Genomic DNA, 17,848 nt, shown 5'->3' with positions numbered 1-17,848 from the left:
CTCAGTTTTAAGAATTATTCAGATTAATTAGGGCTTTCAATTTGTGTGTGTGTGTGTGTGTGTGTGTGTGTGTGACAAGCAAACACCCAATAGGCTGCTAAAGTCAAGTTACGAACAAGTAGGCCACCTTTCTTATCCGTAGGACACCATTACATCTGGGGCGTTGCTAGACCAGGCCTTAGCGCGCTTTGAGACCCGGTTTCCCTGCTGTGCGTCCAGATGACGCACAGGGGAATCCGGGCCCAGGCCGCACTGAAGCCTGCCTTAACGCGCCATAAGCGAAGTTGCTTATGGCGCGCCTTTTCCACAGCCCCGGCCTGAGGCCGGGACTGCGGAACGTCTAGCAAGGGCCGTGGCTTTTTGCGGCTACTCGCCTCGCAAGTAGCCGCAAAAAGCCACAGACTGGGCACAGCGCTCAGCGCTGTGCCCATCAGGCCGGGGGGATCCCGGTGGGGGGGAGATGGAGCACGGGCGACATGGAGGGAGATGGCGCACGGGCGACACGGGGGACGGTGAGGGAGGGAGGGGAAAGAGTGGGCAGGAGGCATGGGAAGGGATCAGGACCGGATGGGGGGGTTTAAGTAAAAAAAAGGCTTACCTTCTCCGGAGTTTTCGGGGCGCACGTGGCCCCTTTAACAACAACAAAAAAATGGCCGATGCTGCAGGGCTTCCTCAGTCCCTGAACGTCGGCCGTCTAGGAGGCGGGGTGGGGCGTGCTAATGTTAGCGCGCTGTCGCCTCGCCTCCCTGCCGGCTTATAGTCTACTGATTCATTTGAAGAACATCCTTTGAAAATAAACTAGAAAGTTTTAAACTGAAATATAATATAAGTTTGGAGCAAAACATACTCCTGACCCTAGGCTTGTGAATACCCTAAGATATTTTGTAAAAAGGCAGGGTATAAATTGATGATGATGATTTACATCTCCATTTTCTGCATGCCCTTTCCTCTGGGTTAAGGGCTCCCATTCTACTCCAGATCTGGCCTCTCTTGGAAGAAGTCTGCTGCTTCCCCTCTCATTAGACATGGATTTCTAGCTGCTCAGTGTCCACTATATGCACAACCTGTTTCTGCTTGGAAACTATTTGGTTCTAAAATAAACTTAAGACAATGATGATGCTTTTCTTTCTTGACCAGGCCTGGCAGCTTTTAGCACTCTGCATTGGACTCTTCCTTCCACAGCACCCATTCCTTTGGCTCCTCAAACTTCACTTGAAAAAGAATTCAGATTCCAGGTATATGCTTTGGGAATATCAAACATTTAAGGCTAAAGGATTACTTTCACTTATTTGCCAGCATTTAATTGTCTTAAATAGCCATTCTTAGTGGAAGATGGGACTACAGATACAGGATAGACTGTAATGTGACATAATAAGCAAGTTCATTATATGTTGAAACAACATTTGTTGAAATCCTTAGTGTTTTGAGTTCATGGTATGAAGCCTTGTTTTGTGTTCACAGAACTGAATTTGGAAAATATGCAATTTACTGTCAACGATGTGTAGAAAGAACACAACAGAATGGTGACAGAGAAGCCAGACCATCAAGAATGGAAATTCTTTCCACACTTCTAAGAAATCCCTACCATCATTCTTTACCCTTTAGTATTCCAGTGCATTTCATGAATGGCATATACCAGGTAAGCGTTAAGCACAAAATGATGTATGATAAGCTACCATGGTGGTGGGCAGACATCACAGTAAGAACATAAGAAATGCCACACTGGATCAGACCGAGGGTCCATCTAGTCCAGCATTCTGTTCACACAGTTGGCCAACCAGCTGTTGACCAGGGACCAACAAAGCAGAACATGGTGCAACAGCACCCTCCCACCCATGTTTCCCAGCAACTGGTGCATGCAGGCTTACTGCCTCAGATACTGAAGATAGCACATAACCCTCCGGCTAGTAGCCATCGATAGCCTTCTCCTTCAGGAATTTATCCAACCCTTTTTAAAGCCATCCAAATTGTTGGCCATCACTACATCTTCTGGTAGTGAATTCCATAATTTAACTATTCGCTGTGTGAAGAAGTACTTCCTTTTATTTGTGCTGAATCTCCCACCAGTCAGCTTCATGGGATGACCTCGGGTTCTAGTATTTTGAGAGAGGGAGAAAAATGTCTTCCTATCCATATTCTCCATACCATACATAATTTTGTACCCTTCTATCATGTCTCCCCTCAGCCTCCTCTTCTCCAAGCTAAACAATCCCAGCTGATGTAACCTTCTATCATAGGGGAGATGCTCCAGCTCCTTAATCATTTTAGTTGCCATTTTCTGCACTTTTTCCAGCTCTATAATATATATTTTTAGGTGTGGAGACCAGAACTGGTCACAATATTCCAAGTGTGGTCTCACCATAGATTTGTATAAAGGCAGTATAATGCTGGCAGTTTTATTCTCAATTCCTTTTCTTATAATGCCTTCTTTACAGCTGCCTCACACTGGGTAGACATTTTCATAGATCTTTCTTATTCAGTCACTTCCAGCTCAGATCCCACCAGGTTATACTTGAAGTTGGAGTTTTTTGCCCCAATGTGCCTCACCTTACACTTGCTTACATTGAACCACATCTGCATTTGGATGCTCAGTCTCCAAGCTTCGAGAGATCCCTTTGGAGATCTATCTGAACCAATGTAGCTCCTTTATTCATAATATCTCAGGAGCACTGACTCTTTATTAGAGTTATCAAAACTTATCTAAAAGTAGCAGCAACATTTTTTTCTGCCAGTAGAGTATGCCCTGTCTCTTTCCTACCTTCACATTGCTAAATAAAAACATGCCTTCTAGCAGTTCCAGTGCTTCTCCCTCATCATGGCGTAATCTATACCAAGTAGAATATATCACTATGAAAGCTGTATGAAAGCCATATATAAAGGGCAGGAGCCACACTACTGCTTTATAGTGGTATTGAAGTGCACTGACAACTTTAGGGGCCCATTGACACATACCATATACTGCTTTCATATCGCTATATCCTGCTTGGTGTGGCTCCTGCCTTTTATATACCACTTTCATAGTGCAATATCCTGCTCAGTGTAGATTAGCCCAATGTTCCCAGCTTAAAGCAACGATATTAAATTGGTACTTCCTACAACAAAAAAGCACAATATTTTTTTTCATATATAAAACAGTTTTGGGGAGGGGAAGCATGGATCATGTCATAACATCAGTCAAGCAGCACTAGTTTTGTCTGTCTCTTCTGCCAAGACGCTTGTTCAGGCACTGGTTATTTCACGGTTGGACTACTGCAACCTTCTTCTCTCTGGCCTTCCTTCTTCTCACATCAGTCCGTTGGTTTCTGTTCACCACTCTGCCGCAAAGATCATCTTCTTGGCTCGCCGCTCTGACCATGTTACTCCGCTTCTGAAATCTCTTCATTGGCTTCCAATTCACTTCAGAATCCAATATAAACTTCTCCTGTTAACCTTCAAAGCTTTTCACGGTCTAGCTCCTTCCTATCTCTCCTCTCTCATCTCACACTATTGCCCCGCTCGTGCTCTTCGCTCCTCTGATGCCATGTTTCTTGCCTGCCCAAGGGCCTCTACTTCCCTTGCTCGGCTCCGTCCATTTTCTTCTGCTGCCCCTTACGCCTGGAACGCTCTTCCAGAACATTTGAGAACTACAAGTTCAATCGCAGCTTTTAAAGCTCAACTAAAAACTTTTCTTTTTCCTAAAGCTTTTAAAACTTGATGTTGTGCAGACTTTATACTGTTAGTTTTACCCTACCCTGTGCCTGCTTACCCTACCCTGTGCCTGTTTTCATTTTCTTCCCCTCCTTATTGTTTCATTATGATTTTATTAGAATGTAAGCCTATGCGGCAGAGTCTTGCTATTTACTGTTTTACTCTGTACAGCACCATGTACATTGATGGTGCTATATAAATATAATAATAATAATAATAATAATAATAATAATAATAATAATAATAATAATAGTTCTGCTGCAACACCTACAGTAACAGCTTTCCCTGACCTGGATGTTGGAGAGGAATGTCTCTCAATGACATGGCAAATGAACTTCTATAGTATAGTGATAGCTGTTTGGGGGTTGTTTTTTGCTTGTTTTTGTAAGTTTGTATGCACTTACTGAAATGTGTGTCTTTAAATTATTTGGCACCATTGCATTGGATAAATTATTCTTACTTTTAAAAAACCTTATTAAAATAAAGAACTGCCCAGTAAGCTTCAGCTATTGGGCAGTATAGAAATGTAATAAATGAAAGAAAGAAAGAAAGAAAGAAAGAAAGAAAGAAAGAAAGAAGACTGGTTTGGATCCAAAGGTGCATTTCCATTAATGACAGGAATCATCTGCTCCTTCAAGGACATGTTCTGTGAATAAAAGGTGCCTTTGTCCAACACTCAGTATGCACCAATATTTTCAGCATGACGGCTGCTTCTTCAGAATCTAATGCTCAAGTTTTGTGAGAGTTTATTTCATGTTGTTTCATTTCTTCTATCTAGGTCGTTGGGTTTGATGCTTCCACCACAGTGGAAGAATTCCTGAACACACTCAATCAAGACACAGGAATGAGGAAACCAGCCCAGTCGGGTTTTGCTTTGTTTACTGATGATCCTTCTGGGAAGGATATAGAACACTGTCTTCAAGGAAACATCAAGGTGAACATTTCTTTTAATGAGCTCAATATTAAAAATATCTTTTTCAGATGTTTGAGTTCTAAAAATAAAACTTTTTCTTTATTTAAATCGGTTTCATTTTTTTTTCTTGATGCCTGTTGAAGGAAAATAGGAAAACAAATGCTGGAGTGTTTTGGCATGTAAGATGGTTTAATAAAGCTCATTGAAGACTAGTGTAGGAAGACTGAGTAAAGGATTTATGTGAAGATTTTCAGTGACTGCTTTGTCGTACATGATGGTAGTAGCATGACAGCTTATAAATTCTATGCTAGTGGCCCCCATAGGATACAGTGCTGCTATCCAGATTTTCCATATCATAGCAGTTTGATGGGGAAAGACCTTTGCATACATATGCTGTAGCAGCTGTGTGGTGTACCTGTCATGCAGAATATTTTCCAGGGGGAGTCACACAGTTGTAATAAAGTGGTCCTAACTCTCACTGATTTCAGTGACAGTTGGCTAGATTGCATCCTAATAGCCAAAACATGTATCTGTTTACTAACACTTTCAACTGAGTTGAATGGGCTTTACTGCCAAGTGAATTTATATGGGAATGCATCCTTCCAGTGATTTATTGCAGTAAAATGAACTAACAAGAATTGTGCAGATTCTCTTCTGGCATATTTTGGAATAAATGTATTCTGCCTCATGATTTTGCTTGTAGATCTGTGACATTATTTCTAGATGGGAACAGGCCTCCAAAGAACAGCATCCTGGGAAATGTGAAGGCACAAGAACAGTGAAACTTACTTACAAAAACAGGTATATAATGCTGAGTTTATTATATTTTGAGCAATCATTGCTATTTATTTACTTATTTATTTCTTACATTTATATACTGCCCCATAGCTGAAGCTCTCTGGGCGGTTTACAAAAGTTAAAAACAGTGAACATTAAATCAAATATACAAAAATTTAAAAGCATAAAAACAGCAACATCATTTAAAACAACTATTCTGGGGTCAGTTAAAAAACTCAGCGTCTGTTGTTAACTGTCTAGGCCAGCCTTTCTCAACCTGAGGCGCTCCAGATGTGTTGGACTACAACTCCCAGAATGCTCCAGCCAGCTGGGGCATTCTGGGAGATGCAGTCCAACACTTCTGGAGCGCCCCAGGTTGAGAAAGGCTGGTCTAGGCGAAGAGAAAAGTCTGAACCTCACGCTGAAAAGATAACAATGTTGGCGCCAGGCAAGCCTTGTTGGGGAGATCATTCCATAATTGGGGGCCACTACTGAAAAGGCCCTCTTCCTTTAGGATAGATTAGGCATGTTCAGACAACAAGTTAAGTCATGGATAGGTCACTAACCTTTTTGCAGTAAACAGTGAGGGTGTTTAAACCGTGGTTAGGAATGGTTCACACGACAAGCTAAGTCATGGTTCGCATGACATGCTAATCAATAATATTTAGCTCAAAATGCTTAACCACTATGGCTTAGCATGTCATCTGAACACGTTCATTAGTTACAGCCAGGGATCAGTCCTTAGAATTGTGTGCAGTGCCAGAGCTATGTCAGGCAACATGTGAATTAATAATAATTAAGAGAGAGACTCTAAGTACGTGCAGAGTTCCTTTACCTCACTATTGAGTAACTCCGGCAGTAACTATATATCTGGGGTGAGGGAACTAAATAGGCCTGAATCTTGGTGCTTCTCTCTTGAGAAATTAATGAGTAGAATCAACTGATAGCTTAAGCACATCCCATTTTAAATAGAAAAATAGAAATACCTTTGTATATAAAGTAGAAATTACATAGTATATAAGGTAGCCAGGAAACCACTGTTAAATCTGGTTTAAATGCTCCCTCTGAGCTGTTCAGGTCAACTTCTTTGTGACCCTTTTCAAACTTCCATTCCCTTTTTTATATATATATAGGCCACCCATTTGGTATTGGAGACTGCTTTTGAAAGATTCTCCTTGCTGAGAACTGGATAGCCTGCATGCATTTTGATTTGGCTATCAGCCATGCAGTTATGAAACTATGTCAAGGGTTGAAAATGATAGAAGTAGACTCCAGACTGCTTGAGACTGAAAAGCACACCCTTCCCTTCCCCCTTCTAGATTCTGACTGAAAATTACACCCATCTATTAGAATCTAGAGAGTGTAATAGATAAGTGTCATTTTCATTCACAAGTAGTCTCTTGCCTTAGGCATGTACCTCTCAGGTGCTTCCAGGCTTTTATTGCCTCTTTCACAGAATTTTGCAGGAGGTCCAGACGACTCCCTTCTGTCTTTAAAAAAATAAAAATAAAAATCCACTTAGGAGGAAAAGATGGAAGAGACGCACAATGCCTTTTGATTGGTACCACTGGGAATCTTCTGTCTGGAAGCACCTTTTGTCAATTACAGGTGGTTCAGGTTTAATAAGACATAGCTCTGCCCTAAAAGTTCACTAACTTATCAGAATCCTTTCCATCTAGTTGGCATTCCTAAGGAAATTAGCAGCAATTAAGAAGAGGAAAACAAGGCCATTTTTACCCAAGGCATCATATTGGTCTAACTCTAGCACAGTAACCTAGTTGCAAATTGAAAGCCGCTATTTATGGGATAAAGGTAACTGGTGGAGTCCTGTAAAGAAACAGATGTCTCCTGTCCATTTTATTCTCCTCTGCAGATGGCAGCTTTCAGTTGGGAACAAGAAATTCATAACCGTATATCAGTCTTGTCTCATTTCTATGCTTTTTCCCACTGCTGGGCTACCACATCTTTCTCTCCCCATTACATTTATAAATCTATCAAGATACTTATTAGGGCTAGTATTAACATAGTATTAACAGCATGTTAATTTCATTGCAGTTCAGAAATGGTTAGTCTTTCTAGAGGCTATATGTTTCTTCTGGTATTTCTTTACAGAGGGCATCATTTGCTACTGAATCACCAGTTTGAAAATAATCACACTTTTACTATTAGCTCTTGAATAATGCATTTTCAGGTACTTGCTAGAACTGATATGACCTTGTAAATTATCACTTGCACATACTAACTAGGCAATTTCCACCTTTTAATGTATCACTTCTTTTGCAGACTCTATTTTGCAGTGCAAATCCGTGGAGAGACTGAAAGAGAAAAGCTGCTGTTAATGTATCAGACAAATGATCAAATTGTAAATGGGCTGTTCCCTGTAAACAAAGATCTGGCACTAGAATTAGCAGCACTTTTGGCACAGGTAATTAAACCAATATAAAATTAGTTTCAGTTATGTCAAACTAATTTGTATTAAACCTTTTATACAATACTTTTTGCATGTGCACAATTATTCCTCCTGGCATTAGTGTTTAATTACTGCATCCAAAACTTCAGCTACTAAAACTGGAATAACTCACAGACCCTTGAATTGTCTTATACTATTTAGGTTTATTGAATAAATATAATTTAATTGAAAGATGATTGATAATTATTACATATTAAGCTGTAGGTACCAGAATATATTGAAATGCTAAAATGTTTCTGTAATAAAAATCTTTCTTTTCTCACCTATCCACTAGGTGGAGATTGGGGACTTTGAAAGGCCTTTCTCGACTCCTGCAGGGCAAGTAACTTCTCAATCGAAATCTAATCAGACCTTAAAACAAGTTGTGGAGAAGTTTTATCCTAAAAGATATAGGGATAGCTCCTCAGAAGAACAATTAAGGTATGCAGTTAAAGGCTTTACTTTCTTTTTTTTTAACAACATACAGATAGTATTAGATAAAAACTTTATTTGATATTGTAATTATTAGATTCCTCATGCAGAGACTAGACCAGTTGGATGTATTGTTACTAAAATCACTAGATAACTTTTTAAAAAGAAAAAAAACACATTTTTTTTAGAAAAAGCTTTTACACACACACACACACACACACACACACACACAAGTGCATGCAAACTGAATGGGCAAACTGCTTTTAAAAATCTTTTTAGTTTTTAAGTAGTATTTGATTTATTTTACTGTTTTAATTATTGTGAACAAGCCTGAGATCTCTGGATGAAGGGAGATATAACAAACTTCAAAATAAATAAATCTATTGTTATGTGTCAAAACATAATAGCCATACATGTAAATTGGAAGACTGCATAGGACTATCTGTCCCATCCTCATGACTTACATTTCTTTTTCCAAACCACTTGGACCTGCTGCCTAGTGCTTTGCAAATTGCCTTCTACCATTACAACATTCCTTGCCAACACATACAAAATTTTAGAAACTTTATGCTATATCAGTGGACGTACAGTAGGCATATGGCTTATTTTCTATTCCAGGGGTCCGCAACCTTTTTGGACCTGTGGGCACATTTGAGAATTTGAGAAACTGCTGTGGGTACCACCACAAAATGGTTGCCATGGAAGATGAAGCTGGTCACATAATGGCTACCATAGGGGCCTGGCTTGTCCAAAGTGAGTTAAGGAATGGGGGAGGAATGATATAAGGCACCTTCAGACGGGCATTTTTTCATGCAGTCATCATGGTTTGGTCACTAGTTTTCCCACAAGTTTTACACGACACCATAACCATGCAGTTGTTGTCTCATGTCTCCCCCCCCCTTTTTTTTTGGCGTGTTATTTTACTACAGAGAAAATGCTGTATTTTTTATGGTCATGCGATGAAAATGCCATCGTCTCCCCATGTAATCCTTCCATCGTGCTATATCCTGCTTTGTGTGGGTGGGTATTGGGCAGTGCAGCATTGACAACAGTACTGATGAGGATCAATTGGGAGTGTCTCTCCTGCCCTCTGCGCCTCTGTATTTCAGGAATGCCTAAGTGACGAGAAAAGTGTTACTGTTGCTTTTAAAGCGTTCTCAGACAGGAGGGGAATCGCATGGCTGGGAAGCATGGTCATAGCTGCAAAGACGCTTTTACAGGGACAATACTTATTTGCACGTGGGGTTGGGGGAGGCGGATCTCTGAAGATGCAGACTTCTGAACGTGCAGACGTCTGAACTTGTGAAGAAGCAGCGCTTACCCATGGGATGGGAGCGGCTCTGCACGTGCCTCCCAGAAAACTTTTAGCCCTTTCTATTCATTCCCTGCATGCACACACAGGAGAGAAATATTATTTATTTATTTAAAACATTTATATCCCGCCCTATATCAATAAGATCTCAGGGCGGCGTACAGATACAAGAAAAATATTACTGTTGCTTTTACATAACTGACTTGCCTGGGGTGGTAAGGAACGAATCTCCAATGATGCAGACTTCTGAACTTGTGAGGAAGTGTTTCATTTCACGCCGAGAGAAGGAAGGGGCTGTGCCTTTGAGGTGGACATCCAATATCATCTGTTAAGGTGGTCAACTTAACACATCCTGCCAGGCTCCACCCACCCTTGTAAATGACATATAGTGTTATGCATAAAAAGAAAAACTGGCTGTATAAGAGACCCTTTTTAAATCCCAAAGATAATCCAGAACAGGAAGAAGTGGTAAATCATGGAAGAAAACGCGCGACTTAGACGCCCATAGTGAGGCTAGAAGGAAGTAGAGGAAAATAAAAGAAAGAGCAAAACTAGAGGTAGGGAGAAGCAGCAAGGTTAAGAGGTAGGCAGAGAAATAGAGGCTAGAGGCCTGGAAGGAGGGGAAACAGAAAGGCAAAGAGAAAGAGAAACAGCAAGGCTAGGTGGGAAAACCTGGCGCCCTAATGTTTTTCAAGGTTTTTATTAAGTTTTGAAGTGGGCAGAGTGGAGAGTTTCATGGGTGCTATTAGAGATACCTGTGGGCATCGCGTAGGGGACCCCATTATTAAAAACCCTTTCATAAGAGGTATGAACTCATCAAAAAGAGATCCTAATACTTCATTATCACTTGTTGGTATTTGCTTTGGATTATACTTGGATTTCCCCCCTCCCCACCCCACCCCACCCCAAATGTCTTTGTGTTGTTAAATGCTCTTGTGCTCCATGTCAATAGACAGCTTTGCCAGCGGTTGTCAACAAAATGGATGGCTCTCCGAGGTCACAGCACTGCTGACTGTGTGCGCATTTACCTTGCTGTTGTCCGAAAGTGGCCTTTCTTTGGTGCTAAACTGTTTGCAGCAAAAGTAAGAATTTTCATTAAATTATACTTTTCTTTTATCCTGAGCAATAATGCAAATTGTGGGGTAGCCATACAGCTGGTGTATTATTAGTTCTTATAGTGACTACACATTTTATGGTTAATGGGTGATCTCTCTGAACTGGGGAAATGAAAGGCCAGCAGAAATTATATTGGCCATATCACTTTCCCATCATAAGACTGATGTATGAAGTTTTCGGTGAAGTTTTTAAACAAAATTAAAGACTTTTTTAACAAGAAAAATAAAAAATCTTCTCACCAGCACCAGAGCCAGTCTCTCCTCGTTTTTGCACATAATTTTGGTGCTTCTCCCTCCAACCCATCTTTGATGTATGCCGTGCCTGGGTCCAGCTCCAGCTGAGAGCCCGCTCCCTCCTGCTACCAACTGTCACTGCAGAGGCCACCAGTGAGGGAGGAAGCAGCAGCCTGGCACCTCTCCATCGTGCCTGGCTCCAGCTCCAGCTGAGAGCCCCCTCCCTCCTGCTACTAACTGTCTCTGCAGAGGCCACCAGTGAGGGAGGAAGCAGCAGCCAGGCACCTCTCCACCGTGCCTGGGTCCAGCTCCAGCTGAGAGCCCCCTCCCTCCTACTGTCAACTGTAACTGCTGAACTTTGCAACTAAGATTGTAGTGCCTGAATTTGCTTTCCTTTCCCCCCTCCTCCCTCCCAATCCCCTTTCCTTTTGTGTCATGTCTTTTAGATTGTAAGCCTGTGGGCAGGGACTGTCAAGAAATACTTTTGTAAGCCGCCGTGAGAGCCTTTTTTGGCTGAATGGCAGCATAAAAATCCTTAAATAAATAAATACTAGTCATATGGACTGGAAAATGCTGAGGACAGCAGGAAATTACTTTGTTTTTTATTGATTATTTTAGGGATTTATATTCATCCTTCACACAAAAATTCTAGGGTAGTTTTAACTTAATTTCAACCCAGTTTAGAGTGGAACCAATTTTTTAATTAAGTTCCAGAAGACTACAGTGTTAATAACTGGTGGACTAAACGTTACATGTAAACATGCATAACCTACAGTTTTGAAGAAGGAAAATTGCTCCACAGGGGATGATCAGGAGCAGAAAAGTGGTGAGTGGAGTGGAGAAGGATTGTGTAACCTTCCCCCCCCCACTTTCCTCCCCACAATCTCCTTCAAATTGGCCCAGAAGCAACTTTTCTCCTGCAGTACTCAAATGACTTTAGTTACACACATGTAACTTGTAGTTTGGCCCTGAATTAACATTGGTTTTTCACCTTAATTCTTCTTTAAAACAAAACTGAATTAGCCCTTACCAGTGTACTATTCCCTTGCATTTTCTATCATCTCACTATCATTTTACCATTAAAAAAACATTTTAAAGCATTTGAATAGCACCTTGTGGGTTCTATCAGTTCTCCCATTAAATAGAGCAAGAACATTTCTACTGATAGCAGAATAAATCCGATACGGATTCAGGATAAGTTGATTATATTCTACCATATCTGCCAGTGAAACATCACTTGCATCACTAAACAATTTGAAAAGGAAGTTCTGCTGGAACTTTGAAAACAGGAATACTCTGAAAACCACATGCTTTTGATATGTGTTTACATCTGAACATAATGAAATACTCCACTAGTGTATTGTAGCATAATGATGCATTTTTTGTGTCCTCAGGAAAAAACAAAATACTTGTACTTTTTGCCTTCATGCTTTCCTGTTTCTTGTATCTGATTGTCTACTTCCATTATTAAAAACAAACTTAGAATAGTTCATTATTTAATAATTGCAGCTAATTTCAGTATATTTCACTTCTAGACTCTGACAATAACCACACTGGAAAGTACTTTGATATGGCTTGCTGTTTATGAAGATGGCATAAATATTCTTGAATACAGCTCTATGGTAAGGGGGAAATACTTTGAGCCATACAATTCATGAGTCATATTAATCAATAGTCTCTCTCCACCGATCCTTAGCCACTTTGTGCAGTGAATTTAAATGTATATAAATGTAATAAATAAATAAATAAAATATGTACTGTACACATAGCTGGTTAGTCAATTGGTTTCTGATCTAGCTATTAAAGTAAACTGCATTTTAATCAGGACTAATATGGAAGATATGTTCTAATAACATACAAAATAGCCGTGATCCAAGCACCACATCTGGTGTTTTGTTTATATGTGGGAACTTCTACTTTACAGTGGCATTTAGCCCAGAAAGCACCCTTCAAGATGGGAAGGTGTTTCCTCTGGAGCAGCTCCCTATGAGGTGCCACTGGAAGAAAATGTATAATCATCATCATCATTATCTTACTATCATGTTATCACAATCCTAACCATGTTTATTTAAAAGTTAATCTGAATGTAGGCAAATGAGCTTACTATGTTCTCGTTGCATTGGTCTACTCTTAACCACTAAACCCCTCAACTCACATGTCTGAATAAATACTGATTTGGATTTTGATGGCGTATTAGTCTACCACCACATTTGCTTCCATTTCCCCAACATTACTATTTACATGTCTATGTTGCAGGGGTAGAATGCCATGAACCTACCACAAAGTGGTTTAATTCAGATATGTTAACTATGTGATAAATGTGCTTGCCTCTGAGTAGATAGGATTGCACTTTTAATCCTTCACAGTCTATGTGTGGTGTCATCCATTAGAATCTTTCTATAAAATGAATAATTCTTAGCTGCAAGGTCTCTGTGTTGAAAGCAGTGCATGTTAAAATTAACAGGAATCGTGTTTTAGCTATTTTTGCTCTCTTTTCTGCTGACATGGAACTTCTTTTCTTCTGTCCTTCAAGAGATTAATAGTGACATATTTATACAAGAACCTGATGACCTTTGGAGGTTATCAAGATGACTTCATGCTGGTGGTTAATAACGTGCACACACAAGAAAAGCCAACTGAGAAGCTCTTGTTTACTATGGCCAAACCAAAGGTTAGTATGTTAATTGAAACCTGTTGATTCTGACCAGCGTTTTATGATCTTGTATATGTACAGAATGTATTTTAGCTGTGGTTTTTTTCTTTCAGATTCTTGAGATTACTCTACTGATTGCAAGCTACATTAACAATTTCCATCAGCAAAAGGGAGCGGCTCACCACCTTTCTGCCCCAGCATCACTGTCTCCACAAGCAGGAAGACAAAACCCCAAAGACATAGGGTGTCACCCATTTTTGTTGAAGAACAGACCAACCAAAGGACCTACTTTATTATGAAAAAATCATATACCTGTGAAAAAAAATCATATACCTGCATATTTTTGTATGTTGGGTTTGGCTACATTGGAAAGAGAAATAGAGTGATTTATGTTCTATTAAATTCTGGTAGGGATTCCCATGAGCAAGTTCTGTTCCCAAGCTGAAAGCAGAATAGAAATTATGAACTTTTTTCTGAATGGCTCCTGGGACTCACAAGGTACTAGATAAACCAAACTTACGGACAGTGGATGTTCTGTATATACGTCTGTGTGGATAGGCTGAAGAAACACTGTGAATCTAGAAAACAAGTAATTAGTAATTAGAGAAATAATACTTTGAATACAAAAAAGGACTCAAATATACACTTTCCCTGCTTCCCTTGTGACCCTTTCAGTGTTTCCTAATTGTTCCTGGAATTAGAACTTCTAAAGAAAACTTCTAATTACGTTTTGTGTCAATTTTGCAAGGATCAGATAGCATATCAGATTATAACAGTATTGTTGTAATCAAAGCATTCCAGAAAGACTTCCCAGGTGCCACTAAATTTGTGCGGAGTATTTCTCCATATATTAACACTTATTGAGATAACAGTTCTAGGACTTCTGCTACGCAGTTGTCAGTTTTGGGGGTGAGGGGAGAGAAGTGAGATTTCCAATGTGTTTGTTAGCAACAGAGGCAGTATGTTGAATCCAAGCATTATAAATCAGACAAACTAAATACCAAATGAACAAAGTGAAAGATGTCCTTTGACAGCTTTCCAAAAACATAAAGTGACATCAGACGGGGGGATTTTCACATTTTCCTACCATCACTATGGCCTCCTGCTGCTGTCCCGCAATAACGATAAACTCTTTACACGGGGAAAGAGAAAGCAGCAACGACCATGCATCCCATTCAGTGGGCATTTTTATTGTGCTGCTTTTTCTCCACACAGCAGGAAATGGCAGCAAGTTTCATTTAAAAAAAATAATCGGATTTTCTGGGTCGTTTTTTGCAACGGAAAAACAAATTGAAGGAGTGGGAGGCGGATGTCGTCTAAAGGACACGCAAAAAACTATGAGTGGCCAGTAACGAGTATGCAATAAAACACTCATCTGATTGATGATCCCCACAGTCATTATTTTACATCTCCAGTACATGTGAATAAGAGTAACCTCCAAGTTCCCCATATTAGCTGGAAGACATTGGGTTAAATCCAATGTCAGCAAGTGGACGTTCGCTAGCATGACTGGATTTTCTCCTTCACCACTGCCACCCACCATGCAGACTGAAAATCTGCTCCAAGGGGTTTCCTGACCTTCTAAAGCAGAATTTGGAGGTACACACAGGGCTCTGGGGAGGAGGGGGAAATCGCCTCCCCCCTGTCCTGCTGACAGAACTTTCCTCACCAGAATGACACCAGGTGTTGAGATACCAAGTGATGTGCTTTCAGCCCTAGTTGATGCACATCTAATCTCGTATGAACTGCCTTATTGAAAACTCTGTTTAAATACCTGGTAAAATCTCACTTTCTCATCCTGGCGTTCTCAAACACATCTCCCTCCGCTACCTTTTCACCCAGTTCTTTTTACCTTGTAAATCTTAGATCACAAGCCCAAGGGTGCCCCCTTTGATCTATATACAACACCTACTTAATGTAGGTACTGTAAAATATGAGTATTGTGTTTGAGCTGATGCCAAACATGCAAGTTGTCACTTGATGCTGAAGTCATCAGGTGATGGACATATATATGTGATGTGAACTCAATTATACAAACAATACAATTATAAGCAATACTGTTATTTAAACAAAAGACAAATCTCTCAGGCCAGCTTGTCTACAGAATTTGGCTTAGAGTAGTGAAGAAATTTTGGTACCATCAATGGTTTAAATCATTGATTCATATATTATGGCCTGGTACCCACAGTTCTATTATTTGATCATGCATTTATAATTTCCTTTGCCACTAATTCTAGTTATTTTTTCTTACGAACATATGCACCTTCTGATGGTTAATGATCTGTCTAAATCTGGAGGGCATCTTAGACCTTTTTTTCTTTTAAAATGCTGTGGTCAAATTTAGATGGATAGGCTTTTTTTTAAAAAAAAGTGTTACACATCTTTTATAAGTAATATGAAGAACAGATAATGTTATAAGTACTAACAACTAAACTGTAAAAAGAGTCAAGTCTGACAACCGTGCCTCTTTGATCGTCTGTTACCCAGCTCTAATCACAGTTCCAACTTCCCTACTTGCAGTGTAATCCTAATCATTTTATGTTGCTTGCTGAAGAAGGTAACAATTGGCAGGAGCAATGCTGGATCAGACCAAGGGTCCATCTAGTCCAGCACTCTGTTCACACAGTGGCCAACCAGCCATCAGCCAGGGATGAACAAGCAGGACATGGTGCAAAAGCACCCTCCCACCCATGTTCCCCATGCACACAGGCTTACTAGTGGTAGTTATCCCAAGGAGTCCAAGGATTGGGCTACTCAGCTACACCAAGCGTAGCTAGTTTCTATTCCACTGTAACCAATGGGAGGGAAATTAAGGAAAGCCCTGTACCACCTTATTTTGCTATTGCTTTTAGTGATTTCATCTAAAAGAGGTTCTCAGACTTAGGTTGTGTGTGGGGAGAGGGTTCACATATTTCTGAAATACAAAATAGTCCCCCTGTTCAACCAACCAACCTACAGTTACCACATTAGATGACACAATAGGTACTTTTACAACTAGCTGCTGTTCTTGAAGCTTTCCACTAAGGGCTGTTTGAAATTAAAGCCAGACCCCACATCCAGGGTTTTTCATCCAACCCATGCTGTTGTTTAGAATTAACTGTTGAGAAAATGTATTAGGCTTGGGAATGCTGTGAACTGTATGATTTTTTTCTAAGAGGCAAAGGATTGTGTTAAACTGTTAAAGTAACAACACATTACAAGATATAACATTTCTAAATTGGTAGAAAGGAAGGATCTGTATTTTTAGGAATGGTTGAAGTGAGAGGCCTGGGTATGGGGGTTTTTTCATGCTACGAAATAAAATGTGAAGAAACAGTGTATTTTATTTTAAAATATTTATATTAAAGATACGTTTAGCAGCATATTCCTGGTACATTTCGATAAAATTCTATAACGGTCATCATATTTGCTGCTTGTCTCAATGTAGATTAGCAAAGGTACCCTTGTAGAGTCCATAATGTGATATCAGATTTCATTTATGGTACAGTAGTAATTTAATAAGTTGTATTACACATGACCTCAGTCATTATCCTCACCCTGACTCCGCAAACAAGATATGCATGCATAAGCAGGCTTCTGCATGTGTATCATTTGCTGGATTATGAACCCCCAGTGGATGTAATGCATTTCTGGATGTGCAGTTGTCTATGTATTCCTACTGCATTAATTTCTGAGATACACATCCCCATCTAGACTCTAGTACAAACTAGACATACATACATATTTTTTACATGCAGTTAAGACTGGATTGGGGGATCTGCATCAATGATGTTGCAGGAGAACTCTACATGCAAATTTATATTATATGGATTTGAGTCTATGTAATCCATAAATGATGAATCAATGAAAACTAAATGCAGTTTGTTTAATAAACCTAATAAAAAATCTACTTTAATGAAATTTGTACTGCAAACAAAAATAATGATAGAATATTAATTTATATGTAGAATATTTGTATTTATTTTGTGGATATTTAGCATTTTTTGTATATGATATTTTTATATGACTGTAAACCATTCTAACAAATAAAGGCATTATCAAAGAAGTCTAGTGTTCTATGTTCCAAAATCCAGCTGCCCTGAAAACATCTCAAAAGTTTACAGTATTCTTTAGATAATTTATGCAGACAAGCTGGAGCGGGTTCAGAGGAGGGCAACGAGGATGTTCAGGGGGGTTGGACTTGATGGCCTTATAGGCCTCTTCCAACTCTATGATTATATGAAAACTCTATGAGGAGAGACTGAAAGAACTGTGTATGTTTAGCCTGGAGAAGAAA

General features: G+C 39.8%; 1 protein-coding gene across 2 annotated transcripts in view; it reads left to right on the top strand.

Annotated features, from left to right (window-relative positions):
- The window catches only part of PLEKHH2 (pleckstrin homology, MyTH4 and FERM domain containing H2), an 81,757-nt gene extending 64,158 nt beyond the window's left edge, over positions 1 to 17,599 (top strand). For both annotated transcript variants that reach the window (XM_063123986.1, XM_063123987.1), the window contains exons 21-30: positions 1,138 to 1,235; positions 1,462 to 1,639; positions 4,466 to 4,621; positions 5,304 to 5,401; positions 7,661 to 7,802; positions 8,122 to 8,267; positions 10,523 to 10,652; positions 12,455 to 12,541; positions 13,453 to 13,590; positions 13,686 to 17,599. In XM_063123986.1, the coding sequence (XP_062980056.1) occupies positions 1,138 to 1,235; positions 1,462 to 1,639; positions 4,466 to 4,621; positions 5,304 to 5,401; positions 7,661 to 7,802; positions 8,122 to 8,267; positions 10,523 to 10,652; positions 12,455 to 12,541; positions 13,453 to 13,590; positions 13,686 to 13,871 (1,359 nt within the window). In that variant the 3' untranslated portion in view covers positions 13,872 to 17,599. The remainder of the gene's footprint in view (positions 1 to 1,137; positions 1,236 to 1,461; positions 1,640 to 4,465; positions 4,622 to 5,303; positions 5,402 to 7,660; positions 7,803 to 8,121; positions 8,268 to 10,522; positions 10,653 to 12,454; positions 12,542 to 13,452; positions 13,591 to 13,685) is intronic.
- Positions 17,600 to 17,848: the final 249 nt, after the last annotated feature.

This window comes from Elgaria multicarinata, chromosome 4, assembly GCF_023053635.1.
Source record: "Elgaria multicarinata webbii isolate HBS135686 ecotype San Diego chromosome 4, rElgMul1.1.pri, whole genome shotgun sequence".
NCBI classification, from domain to species: Eukaryota; Metazoa; Chordata; class Lepidosauria; order Squamata; family Anguidae; genus Elgaria; species Elgaria multicarinata.
This window is presented reverse-complemented; position numbering and strand designations above follow the sequence as displayed.